Consider the following 18,120-nt stretch of genomic DNA (forward strand, 5'->3'; position numbering starts at 1 on the left):
ATATGTTTGTTGCATTAGGAAGGAAGGATACATAATGTATACAGAAGCATGTAAACTGGATCAAACAAATGCCCAGATTTGAGGATCATTGCTTTTACATACATTTTCATTTTTAGCTTAAGTATTTATTTTAATAATTTTGGTTTCATGCATTTAAATACATCTCCGCTTAGTAGCTTAAAGAATAACTAAACCTAAAAACAAAAATGCAATATTGCAGCTTACCTGTTTATCTTACCATATGGCTATTTGTATTAAAGAGCTGTAAGGTGTCCACTGATTGTATCTGCAGACTTTAGCCTGCATATTTGGCCGGTCTTTGAGATTTAAAACCATGGCATGCAACAGAACATGAGGCCATTGCGTGCAAAATTCCTTTTTTCATTCCTCTGTAAACTATTAATCCCATTAGCCCTGAAGTAATGGAGATGAACAACTGTAGACTTGTTTAAACCTGACTTCAGTAATAATATATATTGCATACTTACGTTGGTCAAGCTTTGCAAATCTCATACTAGATGGGTAGCTTGGGAACGTAAAATCACTGTGGGGGTTCATTGTGAGTGCCTTACCCTCTGCACACTGACCATAGGGGGTCACTTACTTGGCACTGCCACCATTTATTATACGTTTTGTATTTTTATTTTAATAATTACAAGCTTTTTTTTCTTTGTGAACATGCTGGAGATCATGACAGCACAACCCCTCCTCTCCAGGTCCATATTAAAGCAAAAAAAAAGCCTGGAAAAAAGAAAATGAATGCAGCCACCTTGCCTTAGGATTGGTAAGCTGCAATATATCACATTTTTGTTTTGGGGTTTAGATTGTAGTAAACCCTAACAATTAAAGTGGTGTTCCACCCAAAAAAAAATAAATAAATGCATGAATGCGCCTAAAAAAACAAAAAACAAATTTGTAAAAATTTTTTTTTTACTCACCTCTAAATGGCTGTTGCTAGGGGGTCCCTCTTAGTCTGCCTCCTTCAGTGCCTGGGCTGGTGACATCACTTCCCCTCAGCGCAGGAAGGGCTCAGCTCTGCCCCCTCCTTCTTGTCAATCATCTGGGACACATTACAGGTCCCAGATAACTGAGCGGCCAATCACGGCGCCGCTCACGCATACACAGTGGGTGCCCGGCTGTGAAGCCACAGCCGGGCACCCACAGTTGCAATGCCGGTGCCGCTGAATGGAGGGGGAGACGAGCTGGTTTTCTATCCCCCACATCGCTGGACCGTGGGACAAGTAAGTGTCCGATTATTAAAAGTCAGCAGCTGCAGTATTTGTAGCTGCTGACTTTTAATATTTTTTTAAAAATGGGAACTCCTCTTTAACTATTCATTTGCTCCCTGGTCTGACATGAACCCCCACCAACTCAAAAACAACAATAAACAACAGTGCTCTTGCTCCCTTGCTGTTGATTGGAGCTGCTTTGTGAGAGCAGTGATCCAACTCTCCTACTTGCTTTGTGTGAGAGCAGTGGTCTGACTCTCCTACTTGCTTTGTTTGAGTGCAGTGGCCTGACTCTCCTACTTGATTTGTGTGAGTGCAGTGGTCTGACTCTCCTACTTGCTTTCTGTGAAAGCACTAATCCAACTTGCTTTGTGTGAGAGCAGTGGTCCAACTCTCCTACCTGCTCCCCTACCCTTGTTGCATCACTTGAAAGCCAAAGTGCATTACATTAATAAATAAAATTCCAATTAGGCTTTACATGTTTTGCTTTTAGGTAATTTCAATGGCTTGCCCTATTCCCTATGAATTCATTTTTTAAATCACACTACACCAAAATGCTTGCTACTGCGGTACCATGTTTTGGGGGCACAAACATGGGCATGTTTTCTAGCTGCATGGGGCTGCCATTAAGAATAAGTCTGAAAAGGGAACGTGTTTTTGTTTGATTTTGCATCGCATTCCTGCACCGCACCTAGTGTGAACAAGCCCTAAGACAATACCATGTATTTTGCTACTGTGTGATTTTTATAAAAAGGTGCAAGCGCCTTTTTTCCACTTTTCATGCGCATAAGGCAGCCTATTGAAATGAATAGGCTGCCCCAAAATGTGATGTGTGGGAATGTGCAGGAATGAACACTAGGGAGGAGCCAAACACCCCCGGTTCAGTTCGCACCAGAACATGCCGAACAGGCAAAAAATGTGGAAGAACACATGAACACCGTTAAAGTCTATGGGACATGAACATGAAAAATCAAAAGTGCTCATTTTTATATGCAAGTTATTGTCATAAAAAGTGTTTGGGGACCCAAGTCCTGCCCCAGAGGACATGTATCAATGCAATTTTTTTTTTTTAAACGGCAATTTTTTCGGGAGCAGTGATTTTTTTAATGCTTAAAGTGAAACAATAAAAATAAAATATTCCTTTAAATATCGTGCCTGTGGGGGTGTCTATAGTATGCCTGTAAAGTGGTGCATTTTTCCCATGTTTAGAGCAGTACCTCAGCAAAATGACATTTATAAAGGAAAAATTGTCATCTAAAACTGATCTCAGCTGTAATGAATTGTCGGGTCTAGGCAATATAGTTAAAACTCCTTGAAAAAAGGGCATCTGGTATGAATATTAAGGGGAAACCAGAACCAACATTAAAAAAATTGCATGGGGGTCCCCCTAAAATCCATACCAGACCCTTAAGGTCTGATATAGAAATTAAGGGGAACCCTGTGGCAATTTTTTAAAAAAAATTGGTGTAGGGGCCCCTCAAAATCCATACCAGACCCTTATCCGAGCATGCAACCTGGCAGGCCGCAGGAAAAGAGGGGGGACGAGAGAGCACCCCCCCTGCTGAACTGTACCAGGCCACATGCCCTCAACATGGGGAGGGTGCTTTGGAGTAGCCCCCCCAAAGCACCTTGTCAACATGTTGATGGGGACAATGGCCTCATCCCCACAGCCCTTGCCCGGTGGTTGTGGTGGTCTGCGGGCGGGGGGCTTATCGGAATCTGGAAGCCCCCTTTAATAAGGGGACCCCCAGATCCCAGCCCCCATGTGAATTGGTAACGGGGTACATTGTACCCCTACCATTTCACAAAAAAAGTGTCAAAAATGGTAAAAAAGACAGAAGACAGCTTGGGACAAGTCCTTTATTAAAAAAATAAAAAATAAAAATATCCAGCAATGTAAATTCACGCCTCCCGATGGACCAAAAAAAAATAAATGTTCCACCTCCATGGGAGGCTCTCGCCAAATGATGCTTCTTCTGGGTGACAGTTCTTATATAGCTAAAGCATCAGAGGGGGCGGGGCCTCAGCTATATAAGAACTGTCACCCAGAAGAAGCATTAGTCGATTAGTCGGTGGGATGGTTGTGGCTTTTTTTTTCTTTTTTGGTCCATCAGGAGTTGTGAACTTACATTGTGGGACATTTTTATTTTTTAATAAAGGACTTGTCCCAAGCTGTCTCTTGTCTTTTTTACCATTTTTTTTTACCATTTTTGACATATTTGGTTGTGGGGATGAGGCCCTTGTCCCCGTCAACATGGGAACAAGGGGCTTTGGGTGGCTACTCCAAAGCATCCTCCCCATGTTGAGGGCATATGGCCTGGTACGGCACTCTCTCTCATCCCCCCTCTTTTCCTGCCAGGTTGTGTGCTCGGATAAGGGTCTGGTATGGATATTGGGGGGGGCCCTACGCCATTTTTTTAAAAATTTTGGTGCAGGGTTCCCCTTAAAATCCATACTAGACCTGAAGGGGGGACCCATGCCGTTTTTTTCAATGAGTTTTATCTATATTGCCAAGACCTGACAATTCATTACAGCCGCGATCAGTTTTAAATGACAATTTTTCCTACATTGCACTTTATGAGATATTTGGACGTTATTAGAGTTTGATATCACATTTGTGTCATCCATTTGCACTATATAAAATTTATTGCACTTTATATTGCTAAGTATTCTTAAAGCACTTTATATTGTTAGCACTTTTTTTTTTACTGAAGATTTGCAACATACAGTGAGTTCATTTTCACTGTTGCTACACATTCCTGGCAGTTGCTGACAGTTTCAAGAGCTCTATATGTAACTCCATTGCACTTTATATTGTCAAGTACTTTATACTTGTAGCATTTACTTTTATTGAAGATTTGCCACATATAGTGAGTTTATTTTCACTGTTACTACACATTCTTGTCAGTTGCTAACAGCTTGTGTGTCGTATATCCATTTGTTTGTATTTAATTCTAGTTAGCTCCACATACCATTTTATTTTTAATACTTTTTTCTGTGTTGGAACACTTACATATGTTGGTGGCTTCTTACATTCGTTGTTTTTATTATTTATAGTTTATTTTGGTTTTGCGCATTAGTTCACCCCCCTCCTCTAAAAGATAATGAAAACTTTTAAATTCAGTCTGGTTGAATAAAATGAAGCCCTATAATGCTGGTTTTAAAATGACTGCGTCCAATAACTGTATATTTTTAATTATATGAAAATCTTTACTTCACCAACTATGGATAGAGAGCAGCATCTGGTGCATGCAGTTGATATTACTTACTCTTTCTTGAATAAACCTCCTTCCCCGTCTCTGAAAATAAGTAAGCAAGCTGCATGCAGAGTTTTGTCACGTGGACTACAAGATCATTCAAACCTTGTTTGTCTTCTTTCAGGTATATTAGTATAGCTCTGGCCACAGGATCGTGCTCTTCAACCCATACTTTCCTTGTGATATCTAAGTGCAATTCATATTCATTATTCACAGCCACTTTGAAAGTGAAATCTTCAATTTCTTTTAAAGATGATGGACATCCTGTCCAGATTTGAACTGAGGTCATACCTGGGATAGATTGATTCTCAAGTTAAGGGTTTAGATACATGTGATAAGCATAGAAAAAACATTACAGGTCCATTTGTCTTTTCCACCGCCATATTAAAAATCAGTCCTAATGTGACATGTGGCATTCTAGGCAAATACCCAGAAATATTATAGAAAATGCACAGTTCACATCACATGCAGTCCAGTGTGTTTTTTCTGCATCAAAAATGCATGGAAAGTAGGTTAAATGACTTCCAATGGTATAGTTCACACCCGTGCGGTCAGTTCCAGGCATGTCTTTTTTTCTCAGAGAAAAGGTGCAGGAACTCAGAGAACAGGAAACCAAGTATATTTAGGGGAATATATAACAGATTTTTGTATGGAATTTGTTAATAAAAAGCAAAGAAGTAAAATGTACAAAACATTAGAAATATCTAGTAACCAAAGTAATCTCAGAGGCACTTTCATATATCCCCATATTCAGCAAGAGACACATATATACACACAGCAAGAGACAGCCCACATATATATATACATACAGCAAGAGACAGCCCACATATATATATACATACAGCAAGAGACAGCCCACATATATATATATACACACAGCAAGAGACAGCCCACATATATACACACACACACTGAAAGAGACAGCCCACATACAGTGGGGATGGAAAGTATTCAGACCCCCTTACATTTTTCACTCTTTGTTATATTGCAGCCATTTGCTAAAATCATTTAAGTTCATTTTTTTTCCTCATTAATGTACACACAGCACCCCATATTGACAGAAAAACACAGAATTGTTGACATTTTTGCAGATTTATTAAAAAAGAAAAACTGAAATATCACATGGTCCTAAGTATTCAGACCCTTTGCTCAGTATTTAGTAGAAGCATCCTTTTGATCTAATACAGCCATGAGTCTTTTTGGGAAAGATGCAACAAGTTTTTCACACCTGGATTTGGGGATCCTCTGCCATTCCTCCTTGCAGATCCTCTCCAGTTCTGTCAGGTTGGATGGTAAATGTTGGTGGACGGCCATTTTTAGGTCTCTCCAGAGATGCTCAATTAGGTTTAAGTCAGGGCTCTGGCTAGGCCATTCAAGAACAATTACGGAGTTGTTGTGAAGCCACTCCTTCGTTATTTTAGCTGTGTGCTTAGGGTCATTGTCTTGTTGGAAGGTAAACCTTCGGCCCAGTCTGAAGTCCTGAGCACTCTGGAGAAGGTTTTCGTCCAGGATATCCCTGCACTTGGCCGCATTCATCTTTCCCTCGATTGCAACCAGTCGTCCTGTCCCTGCAGCTGAAAAACACCCCCACAGCATGATGCTGCCACCACCATGCTTCACTGTTTGGACTGTATTGGACAGGTGATAAGCAGTGCCTGGCTTTCTCCACACATACCACTTAGAATTAAGGCCAAAAATTTCTATCTTGGTCTCATCAGACCAGAAAATCTTATTTCTCACCATCTTGGAGTCCTTCAGGTGTTTTTTAGCAAACTCCATGCGGCTTTCATGTGTCTTGCACTGAGGAGAGGCTTCCATCGGGCCACTCTGCTATAAAGCCCCGACTGGTGGAGGGCTGCAGTGATGGTTGACTTTCTACAACTTTTTCCCATCTCCCGACTGCATCTCTGAAGCTCAGCCACAGTGATCTTTGGGTTCTTCTTTACCTCTCTCACCAAGGCTCTTCTCCCCTGATAGCTCAGTTTGGCCAGACAGCCAGCTCTAGGAAGGGTTCTGATCATCCCAAACGTCTTCCATTTAAGGATTATGGAGGCCACTGTGCTCTTAGGAACCTTAAGTGCAGCAGAATTTTTTTTGTAACCTTGGCCAGATCTGTGCCTTGCCACAATTCTGTCTCTGAGCTCTTCAGGCAGTTCCTTTGACCTCATGATTCTCATTTGCTCTGACATGCACTGTGAGCTGTAAGGTCTTACATAGACAAGTGTGTGGCTTTCCTAATCAAGTCCATTCAGTATAATCAAACACAGCTGGACTCAAATGAAGGTGTAGAACCATCTCAAGGATGATCAGAAGAAATAGACAGCACCTGAGTTGAATATATGAGTGTCACAGCAAAGGGTCTGAATACTTAGGACCATGTGATATTTCAGTTTTTCTTTTTTTAATAAATCTGCAAAAATGTCAACATTTCTGTGTTTTTCTGTCAAATGGGGTGCTGTGTGTACATTAATGAGGAAAAAAATGAACTTAAATGATTTTAGCAAATGGCTGCAATATAACAAAGAGTGAAAAATTTAAGGGGGTCTGAATACTTTCTGTCCCCTCTGTATATACACACAGCAAGAGACCGCCCACATGTATACATCCAGCAAGAGACAGACCACATATATATATCCTGGCAGCAGCATTAATAGACACATATCTAAAAAGCAAGACAACAATGACAGTTAAACAATTACCGAAAGCAGTCTTGGTCTGGCAGACAGGAGTCTCAGGACAGGGCAGGGCAGGACAGGACAGGACAGGACAGGGCAGGACAGGAGTCTCAGGACAGGACAGGGCAGGACAGGACAGGGCAACTCTTCCTCACAAAAGGAACATCCGCTCTGCTACAGGGAGAGGGGAGTGTAGCTGATATCACTCCGCCCTCCCCTCTATTAAGACTGCAGCCGGAACTATAAGAGCTGTGTCGGCTTATGCGGCTGTCAGCTCACTCCGCCGGCTGGCAGCAGCATAAACCAACTGTTAAAAAAAAAAGTCCTGCTCCCTGGCAGAGGTGCCGGAAAGCAGTTCTGCCAAGTTCCGGCAGAAAAAAAACCCTGGTTCCAGGGCTTTCCAGTTCCAGAAAATAAAAGTAGGACATGCTGCACTTTTCCTGCACTGGACTGTACTGGAACGTGGTAAAACACATCAAAAACGCACCAGAATGCACTGGAACGCATAAAAAATGCACTGGACCACCATACAAGGAAAACAGGTAAAAAGAAGAAAAAGCATCTGGAATGCCTCTAGAAACACATCAAAAAGGCACCAGAATGAGCCAAAAACGCGTTAAAAATGAGCATGCAGAAATGCATCTGGAATGGCTCTGAAGTGCCCCTAGGCATCTAGACATGATGAAGACGACTTACTGAAGTTCAAACATAGCATCAGAATGGGGAAGAAAGGGGATTTAAGTGACTTTGAACATGGTGTGGTTGTTGATGCCAGATGGGCTGCTTTTTGGGAAACACTTACCTTTACCACCCAGCTTCTCATAGTAGTATAATATATGTTTTCTGACAGAAGAGAAGTATTTTATTAGAAACACATCATATAAGCTCCATTGATCATCGGTAAAGTTGCCTTTTGCCCAGCTTTGCTTGAATACCAATACTGGTGAGTTGTAGGTAGCCGCTACCTGAATGCCTTCCATCTCCATGGAGCTCCAATAAGACAGCTCTTCATCAACCATGTGAAAACTCTGCAGCCAATTTAGCCTGAAAGAGCCTGGAGGTGAAATAGGGAAATCATTATTTTCTTTATCTACCCTAAATATTATCTTCTTTCGCCATCAGTGCTCGCTTCCACAAGAAGCTCTATCTGCCAATTTTCCTATGCAGACAAAATGCATAGACATTAACCTGCAGTTTTATTCAATTACATTTTGAAGCTCTACTGTCAATATCAATTTCATTTTTACATTTTGTCCTGCGTGTAGGCAGGTAGTTCTTTTCATGCTTACCAGTTGAGCAGCAGGAACATCTCAATACTTGTGATGTTACATCAATCTGCAACAGTAAATCAGTACTTATGCTGATTGAGTGATTTCTACAGAAGTGCAGGTTTAATAGATTTAAGGCTGCTTAAATTGGAATGCCAAAAAAATTCTCTCCAATCCCCTTTTCCCTTATGTTAAGAAAAAAAAGTGCAAGTTTCTGCCTGCTCTCTCCATGCTCCAGCACTGTCCACAACTTCCTCCTTGGTCGAGTGCTGGGGTCATATATTTACCACCGCTCAGGACGATCCAAACCAAGATAATGTGTCCTCCACCCCCAGGGAAGAGAGAGCCCCTGGTGCTGGCAATTGCTAATGCAGGTAGGGATGGATGAAGAGATCTGGACAGCCGCACATCGGAATAAATAATGTTTGTCTTTATTCGTAAAACAGGATCATGGGGTACACAGGGCACCATTGTTTGTGGTACAGGACAACAGCTGACGCGTTTCACACTTACACTAAGTGCTTACTCATAGCTGACTAACATGGGAATGAAAACCACATATATACTCAAAATGTTTAGGACATGTGATCAAATTAACCACTTAAGGACCGCCTCACGCCGATGTACGTCGGCAAGGTGGCACGGGCAGGCAGAATCACGTACATACACGTGATCGGCCTCCCGTGGGCGGGGGGTCCGATCGAACCCCCCCGGTGCCCGAGGCGGTCCGCTATTGTCCAGCAGCGATCGGAGGTGAGAGGGAGACCATCCATTCGTGGCCCCCCCCTCGCCATCGCCGCCAGCCAATAGAATCATTCCTATGCTGCTGTATGGTAAACAGCAGTAAAGGAAATTATGTCATCTCTCCTCGGCTCGGCATTTTCCGTTCCGGCGCCGAGGAGAGAAGACTTCAATGTGAGTGCACCAAACACACACATACAATAGAACATGCCAGGCACACAAAACACCCCCCTTCACCCCCCGATCCCCCCGATCACCCCCTAATCACCCCTCCCCCCGTCACACTGACACCAAGCAATTTTTTTTTTTTCTGATTACTGCATGGTGTCAGTTTGTGACACTTAGCGTGTTAGGGCAGTTAGGGTTAGCCCCATTTAGGTCTAGGGTACCCCCCTAACCCCCCTAATAAAGTTTTAACCCCTTGATCACCCCCCGTCGCCAGTGTCGCTAAGCGATCATTTTTCTGATCACTGTATTAGTGTCACTGGTGACGCTAGTTAGGGAGGTAAATATTTAGGTTCGCCGTCAGCGTTTTATAGCGACAGGGACCCCCATATACTACCCAATAAATGTTTTAACCCCTTGATTGCCCCCTAGTTAACCCTTTCACCACTGATCACCGTATAACTGTTACGGGTGATGCTGGTTAGTTTGTTTATTTTTTATAGTGTCAGGGCACCCGCCGTTTATTACCGAATAAAGGTTTAGCCCCCTGATCACCCGGCGGTGATATGCGTCGCCCCAGGCAGCGTCAGATTAGAGCCAGTACCGCTAACACCCACGCACGCACCATACACCTCCCTTAGTGGTATAGTATCTGTACGGATCAATATCTGATTCGATCAGATCTATACTAGCGTCCCCAGCAGTTTAGGGTTCCAAAAACGCAGTGTTAGCGGGATCAGCCCAGATACCTGCTAGTACCTGCGTTTTGCCCCTCCGCCTGGCCCAGCCCACCCAAGTGCAGTATCGATCGATCACTGTCACTTACAAAATACTAAACGCATAACTGCAGCGTTTGCAGAGTCAGGCCTGATCCCTGCGATCGCTAACAGTTTTTTTGGTAGCATTTTGGTGAACTGGCAAGCACCAGCCCCAGGCAGCGTCAGGTTAGTGCCAGTACTGCTAACACCCACGCACGCAGCATACGCCTCCCTTAGTGGTATAGTATCTGAACGGATCAATATCTGATCCGATCAGATCTATACTAGCGTCCCCAGCAGTTTAGGGTTCCCAAAAACGCAGTGTTAGCGGGATCAGCCCAGATACCTGCTAGCACCTGCGTTTTGCCCCTCCGCCCGGCCCAGCCCAGCCCACCCAAGTGCAGTATTGATCGATCACTGTCACTTACAAAACACTAAACGCATAACTGCGGGGTCATTTGGGGGGGGTTTGTGCCATCTGGGCATTTTATGGCCTTCAAAACTGTGATAGGTAGTGAGGAGGGATCATCCTCAGCATTCAGACTTTATAAAGAATGCAATAAGAAATGTAAGGGTGCAATTAGGACGGCTAAGATAGAACATGAAAGACATAGCAGAGGAGAGCAAAACAAATCCCAAGAAATTCTTTAAGTATGTAAACAGTAAAAAAGGGAGGACAGACCATATTGGCCCCATAAAGAATGAGGAAGGACATCTGGTTACAAAGGATGGGGAGATAGCAAAGGTATTGAATTTATTCTTCTCCTCAGTATTCACAAGTGAATCGGGGGGCTTCAGTAAACAAAACTGCAGTGTTTATCCTCATGACACAACACAGGAAGCACCTACATGGTTAACAGAGGACGGAATTAAAATTAGACTTGAGAAACTTAACATTAATAAATCACCGGGATCAGATGGCTTGCATCCGAGGGTACTTAGGGAGCTCAGTCAGGTGATTGCCAGACCGTTGTTCCTAATTTTTACAGACAGTCTATTGACTGGAATGGTACCAGCTGATTGGAGAAAAGCCAATGTAGCACCAATATTTAAAAAGGGCCCAAAAAACATCCCTGGGAATTACAGACCAGTTAGCCTAACATCAATAGTATGTAAACTCTTGGAGGGGATGATAAGGGACTATATACAAGATTTTAGTAATAAGAATGATATCATTAGCAGTAATCAGCATGGATTCATGAAGAATCGTTCTTGCCAAACCAATTTATTAGCCACTTCCCGACCGCTGCACGACTATATACGTCCTAAGTGTGAACGGGGATATCGTTGTTATGGCAGCAGCTAGCTGCCATAACCCCAGTATCCCCGTTTTCGTGCGGCGGCCGGCTTTCAGATAAAAGTGGTCCCTGCGGCGGATTCGCTGCGAGATCACTTTTATCGGTGGCGGGAGAGGGCCCCCCCCCTCCCGCCGCGATCCGGTGCCCTCCGCCGCTTACCGGAGCCGTCGGTAGCGGCGGAGGCGATCGCGTCCTTCTGCCTGGTGTGTCTGGAGACGAGTGAGGCCAAGATGGCGCTCACTCGTCTCCATGATACTGCTGGGCGGAAGCGACGTCAAAACGTCACTTCCGTCCACGCCTCTTAAAGGCATATTTTTTCAAATGTCATTTTTCTAAATGACTTTTTTTTTTTTTTTTTTTTTTTATTGCATTTTAGTGTAAATATGAGATCTGAGGTCTTTTTGACCCCAGATCTCATATTTAAGAGGTCCTGCCATGCTTTTTTCTATTACAAGGGATGTTTACATTCCTTGTAATGGGAAAAAAAGTGACACCATTTTTTTTTTTAAACAGTGTAAAAATAAATAAAATATTTTAAAATAAATAATAAAAATAAAAAAAAAAATTTTTAAAACCCCCGTCCCGACGCGCTCGCGCGCAGAAGCGAACGCATATGCGAGTAGCGCCCGCATATGAAAACGGTGGTCAAACCACACATGTGAGGTATCACAGCGACCGGTAGAGCGAGAGCAATAATTCTAGCCCTAGACCTCCTCTGTAGCGCAAAATATGCAACCTGTAGAATTTTTTAAACGTCGCCTATGGAGATTTTTGAGGGTAAAAGTTTGACGCCATTCCACGAGCGGGCGCAATTTTCAAGCATGACATGTTGGGTATCAATTTACTTGGCGTAACATTATATTTCACAATATAAAAAAAAAATGGGATAACTTTACTGTTGTTTTATTTTTTTATTCAAAAAAGTGAATTTTTTCCAAAAAAAGTGCGCTTATAAGACCGCTGCGCAAATACGGTGCAAAAAAAAGTATTGCAATGACCGCCATTGTATTCTCTAGGGTGTTAGAAGAAAAACCATATGTAATGTTTGGGGGTTCTAAGTAATTTTCTAGCAGAAAAACCTGTTTTAAACATGTAAACACCTAAAATCCAAAACGAGGCTGGTCCTTAAGTGGTTAACCTTCTATGAGGAGGTTAGTTGCCATCTAGATAAAGGAAGGCCCGTAGACGTGGTGTATCTGGATTTTGCAAAAGCATTTGACACAGTTCCCCATAAACGTTTACTGTACAAAATAAGGTGCGTTGGCATGGACCATAGGGTGAGTACATGGATTGAAACCTGGCTACAAGGGCGTGTTCAGAGGGTGGTGATAAATGGGGAGTACTCAGAATGGTCAGGGGTGGGTAGTGGGGTTCCCCAGGGTTCTGTGCTGGGACCAATCCTATTTAATTTGTTTATAAACGACCTGGAGGATGGGATAAACAGTTCAATCTCTGTATTTGCAGACGATACTAAGCTAAGCAGGGCAATAACTTCTCCGCAGGATGTGGAAACCTTGCAAAAAGACCTGAACAAATTAATGGGGTGGGCGACTACATGGCAAATGAGGTTCAATGTAGAAAAATGTAAAATAATGCATTTGGGTGGCAAAAATATGAATGCAATCTATACACTGGGGGGAGAACCTCTGGGGGATTCTAGGATGGAAAAGGACCTGGGGGTCCTAGTAGATGATAGGCTCAGCAATGGCATGTAATGCCAAGCTGCTGCTAATAAAGCAAACAGAATATTGGCATGCATTAAAAGGGGGATCAACGCCAGAGATAAAACGATAATTCTCCCGCTCTACAAGACTCTGGTCCGGCTGCACCTGGAGTATGCTGTCCAGTTCTGGGCACCAGTCCTCAGGAGGGATGTACTGGAAATGGAGCGAGTACAAAGAAGGGCAACAAAGCTAATAAAGGGTCTGGAGGATCTTAGTTATGAGGAAAGGTTGCAAGCACTGAACTTATTCTCTCTGGAGAAGAGACGCTTGAGAGGGGATATGATTTCAATTTACAAATACTGTACTGGTGACCCCACAATAGGGATAAAACTTTTTCGCAGAAGAGAGTTTAATAAGACTCGTGGCCACTCATTACAATTAGAAGAAAAGAGGTTTAACCTTAAACTACGTAGAGGGTTCTTTACTGTAAGAACGGCAAGGATGTGGAATTCCCTTCCACAGGCGGTGGTCTCAGCGGGGAGCATTGATAGCTTCAAGAAACTATTAGATAATCACCTGAATGACCGCAACATACAGGGATATGTAATGAAATACTGACACATAATCACACACATAGGTTGGACTTGATGGACTTGTGTCTTTTTTCAACCTCACCTACTATGTAACTATGTAACTATGTAAGGAGTGAAATCAAAAATTTACGCCCTTAGAAATCCTGAAGGCCGTGATTGGTTTTCGGGGCCACGTACGCGGCTAGGCTCCCAAAAAGTCCCACACATGTGGTATCCTCATACTCAGGAGAAGCAGCTGAATGTATTTTGGGGTGCAATTCCACATATGCCCATGGCCGGTGTGAGCAATATATCATTTAGTGACAACTTTTTGTAAATATTTTTTTTTTTTTGTCATTATTCAATCACTTGGGACAAAAAAAATAAATATTCAATGGGTTCAACATGCCTCTCAGCAATTTCCTTGGGGTGTCTACTTTCCAAAATGGGGTCATTTGGGGGGGGGGGGGTTTGTACTGCCCTGCCATTTTAGCACCTCAAGAAATGACATAGGCAGTCATAAACTAAAAGCTGTGTAAATTCCAGAAAATGTACCCTAGTTTGTAGACGCTATAACTTTTGCGCAAACCAATAAATATACGCTTATTGACATTTTTTTTACCAAAGACATGTGACTGAATACATTTTGGCCTAAATGTATGACTAAAATTGAGTTTATTGGATTTTTTATAACAAACAGTAGAAAATATCATTTTTTTTCAAAATTTTCGATCTTTTTCTGTTTATAGCGCAAAAAATAAAAATGGCAGAGGTGATCAAATACCATCAAAAGAAAGCTCTATTTGTGGGAAGAAAAGGACGCAAATTTCTTTTGGGTACAGCATTGCATGACCGCGCAATTAGCAGTTAAAGCGATGCAGTGCCAAATTGGAAAAAGTCCTCTGGTCCTTAGGCAGCATAATGGTCCGGGGCTGAAGTGGTTAAGGTGGGATGATACAAAACAGCTAAAAACCAACCGTATGAGATCACTGCACCTGTTGCTGAGTGACGAATATAAAGAGGGAACATCCATGGTTAATAGGTATAAAAACAACGGACAAAAGAATAGAATAAAATGAGATGAAAAATTAAAGAATAATAAAAAAGTATGAAAAAATGTGACAAAAAAATGTGTAAAGGTGAGATAATCACCATAAATAAATGTATTATTCATATAATAAATGTATATAGTGAATAAGTGAGGTGATAGGACTCAAAAGAGAGAAAAAATCATCATATAAAAATGAGAATGAAACATATATGTAATGGTAATATACAAGTGATGTGAAGGTGAAGAAATAAAAATAAATAAAATAAAGAGAATAAATGCGGGAATAGTATTCTGAGGAACAATAAATCCCAAATGGATTCATCTCGCGTGATGAAATATACAAATTGTGTGTGAACTAAATAATAAACGAGTGAACGGCTTTGTTCCTAGAAAACAAGAGCAAGATGAAAAATACATCAAGTGTACGGTATTACCATTATGGAACAATATAAATAAATAATAAGAAATGATGAAAAAAGTATATAATGACGTGTGTTAATATGGACTATATTTGCGTCTATTATACCCTGTACACACGGTCGGACTTTCCGACGGAATATGTGCGATCGGAGCGTGTTGTCGGAAATTCCGATCATGTGTGGGCTCCATCGGACTTTTTCCATCGCACTTTCCGACACACAAAGTTTGAGAGCATGCTATAAAATTTTCCGACAACAAAATCCGATCCTTCAAATTCCGATCGTGTGTACACAAATCCGATGGACAAAGTGCCACGCATGCTCAGAATAAATTAAGAGACGAAAGCTATTGGCTACTGCCCCGTTTATAGTCCGGACATACGTGTTTTACGTCAACGCGTTCGGAACGATTGGAAATTCCGACAACTTTGTGTGACCGTGTGTATGCAAGACAAGTTTGAGCCAACATCCGTCGGAAAAAAAACGATGGATTTTGTTGTCGGAATGTCCGATCAATGTCCGATCGTGTGTACAGGGCATAAGTGTTTATGTGTAGAAAACGGGCACAAAAGAAAATGTTATTAAATAACTAGTTAGTGTGAATCAGCATGTCCGAAGACACAAATGCGGGGGGAGAGAATGGACATCTAGGAGTGTCTAATAGTGATAATAAAAGTGTGAAAATAAACTGCCAATTTACTAGAAGAAATACATACCGTAATTATTGATGTAGTAGGCAGTAAACAGATATGTGGTGTATTAAAAGAAAAAATTACAATAAATCACGACAACAAGCACCGTGATCTTAAATGGCAAAACAGACGAGAAGAAGAGAGACACATAATTATTGTTTACTGCCTACTACATCAATAATTATGTATAAAAAGAGCAAAAAGTCACGCTAATCTCTGAATAGTGCAAAATGAAAAGCAAAAAATTAAAACGTGAATAACAAACAACCCATACCATGAATTAATGATAATACAAATAAACATCCAAAGATGAAACTGAGGTGCATCTACCGACACGTATCGTGGTTATGCATCAGATGTGCAAGTGAAAATTGCTAAAATAAATAATTAATAAAAAACTTGTGACATGATGGAAAATCAAGTTAACAAAAGTCCATGAAAATCAATCCATAGGTGAGAAAATACATAAAGTCTATATTGAAAGGTAAGACATCAGGAAATCCAATAGTGAAGGTAAGTCCACAGTGATAGATAATGAGGGTCCACACCGGAGTGACAAGTGCAATATATGAATCTCCTCCACCACTGAAAAATACTGCCGCTTACCAGATAGTGATGGTCCCTTATTACAGGGGACCACACTGGGCGGATGGCTGCAACCCCAGCCCGGGATCTCCCTGGCAAGCACTGGTCTCCAAAGCGTCAGCAGAAGTAGTCAGCAGACAGGATCGGTATTGTGACAGTGTTAAGCCAAAAAAAACCAACAAAACTCCACATAGTGTAAATCCTTATACATTTATTCAGGTAAAAAGACAAGTGGTAACTTACATAAAGATGGATAAAATGCGCATAATAAGGAATAGCGAGCCTTATTAGCCTTATTAGTAGTATAACACTTTTTAGTTGCAGCTCCTTTTTTGTTTTTATTTATAGCGCAGTATTTTTTATATCCATCAATAATTATGTATTTTTTCTAGTAAATTGGACAGTTTATTTTCACACTTTTATTATCACTATTAGACACTCCTAGATGTCCATTCTCTCCCCCCGCATTTGTGTCTTCGGACATACTGATTTACACTAATTAGTTATTTTATAACATTTTCTTTTGTGCCCGTTTTCTACACATAAACACTTATAGACGCAAATACAGTCCATATTAACACACGATTGTCATTATATACTTTTTTTTATACATCATTTCTTATTATTTATTAATATTGTTCCATATTGGTAATACCGTACACTTGATGTATTTTTCACCTTGCTTCGGTTTTCACTCGTTTATTATTTAGTTCACACACAATTTGTATATTTCATCACACGAGATGAATCCATTTGGGATTTATTGTTCCTCAGAATACTATTCCCGCATTTATTCTCTTTATTTTACTTATTTTTATTTCTTCACCTTCACATCACTTGTATATTACCATTACATATATGTTTCATTCTCATTTTTATATGATGATTTTTTTCTCTCTTTTGAGTCCTATCACCTCACTTATTCACTATATACATTTATTATATGAATAATACATTTATTTATGGTGATTATGTCACCTCATTTTATTTTATTCTTTTGTCCATTGTTTTTATACCTATTAACCATGGGTGTTCCCACTTTATATTCGTCACTCAGCAATAGGTGCAGTGATCTCATACGGTTGGTTTTCAGCTGTTTTGTATCATCCCAGATTAGTTTGATCACATGTCCTAAACATTTTGAGTATATATGTGGTTTTCATTCCTATGTTAGTCAGCTATGAGTAAGCAATTAATGTAAGTGTGAAACGCGTCAGCTGTTGTCCTGTACCACCCACAGTGGTGCCCTGTGTACCCCATGATCCTGTTTTACGAATAAAGATGAACATTATTTATTCCAGTGTGCGGCTGTACAGATCTCTTCATCCATCCATTGAGTGCTGGGGCCCTTTTAAGCACAGAATGACACTATGTCATCCTACCGCTTTCTAATGAGCCCAGCCTGTTGTTTACATGCCTCCTTAGGAGTGCAGGTTCACAGTCCCAGGCCAACAGGTGACATTGCCAGGTGGCCCCGCCTTTACCTATATAAGAACTGTCAAACAGCAGAGCCTGCAGTAGGTGGTCAGCCTTCATGGACAAGAACGGATGTAAATAGACAGATCTCCATTCTGTCAGGGGAGGAAAGACAGATCTCCTGTTCCTACTGTTTAGGAACAGTGATCAGTCTCCTCCCCCAGGCAGTCCCATCCCCCCACAGTTAGAAACATTCCCTAGGGAACACACTTAACCCCTTGTTCGTCCCCTAGTGTTAACTCCTTCCCTGCCAGTGACATTTATACAGTA

The 18,120-nt window shown here is 41.5% G+C and overlaps 1 protein-coding gene across 1 annotated transcript in view; it reads right to left on the reverse strand.

The window, feature by feature from the left end:
* The window catches only part of LOC141108903 (antigen-presenting glycoprotein CD1d-like), a 36,575-nt gene extending 28,395 nt beyond the window's left edge, over window positions 1–8,180 (reverse strand). The window contains exons 1-2 of the mRNA XM_073600873.1: window positions 7,964–8,180; window positions 4,499–4,777 (exon numbers count right to left, since the gene is read on the reverse strand). Of these exons, the coding sequence (XP_073456974.1) occupies window positions 4,499–4,777; window positions 7,964–8,180 (496 nt within the window). The remainder of the gene's footprint in view (window positions 1–4,498; window positions 4,778–7,963) is intronic.
* Window positions 8,181–18,120: the final 9,940 nt, after the last annotated feature.

The sequence above is a fragment of the Aquarana catesbeiana genome, linkage group LG09 (genome assembly GCF_042186555.1).
Source record: "Aquarana catesbeiana isolate 2022-GZ linkage group LG09, ASM4218655v1, whole genome shotgun sequence".
Lineage (NCBI taxonomy): Eukaryota > Metazoa > Chordata > Amphibia > Anura > Ranidae > Aquarana > Aquarana catesbeiana.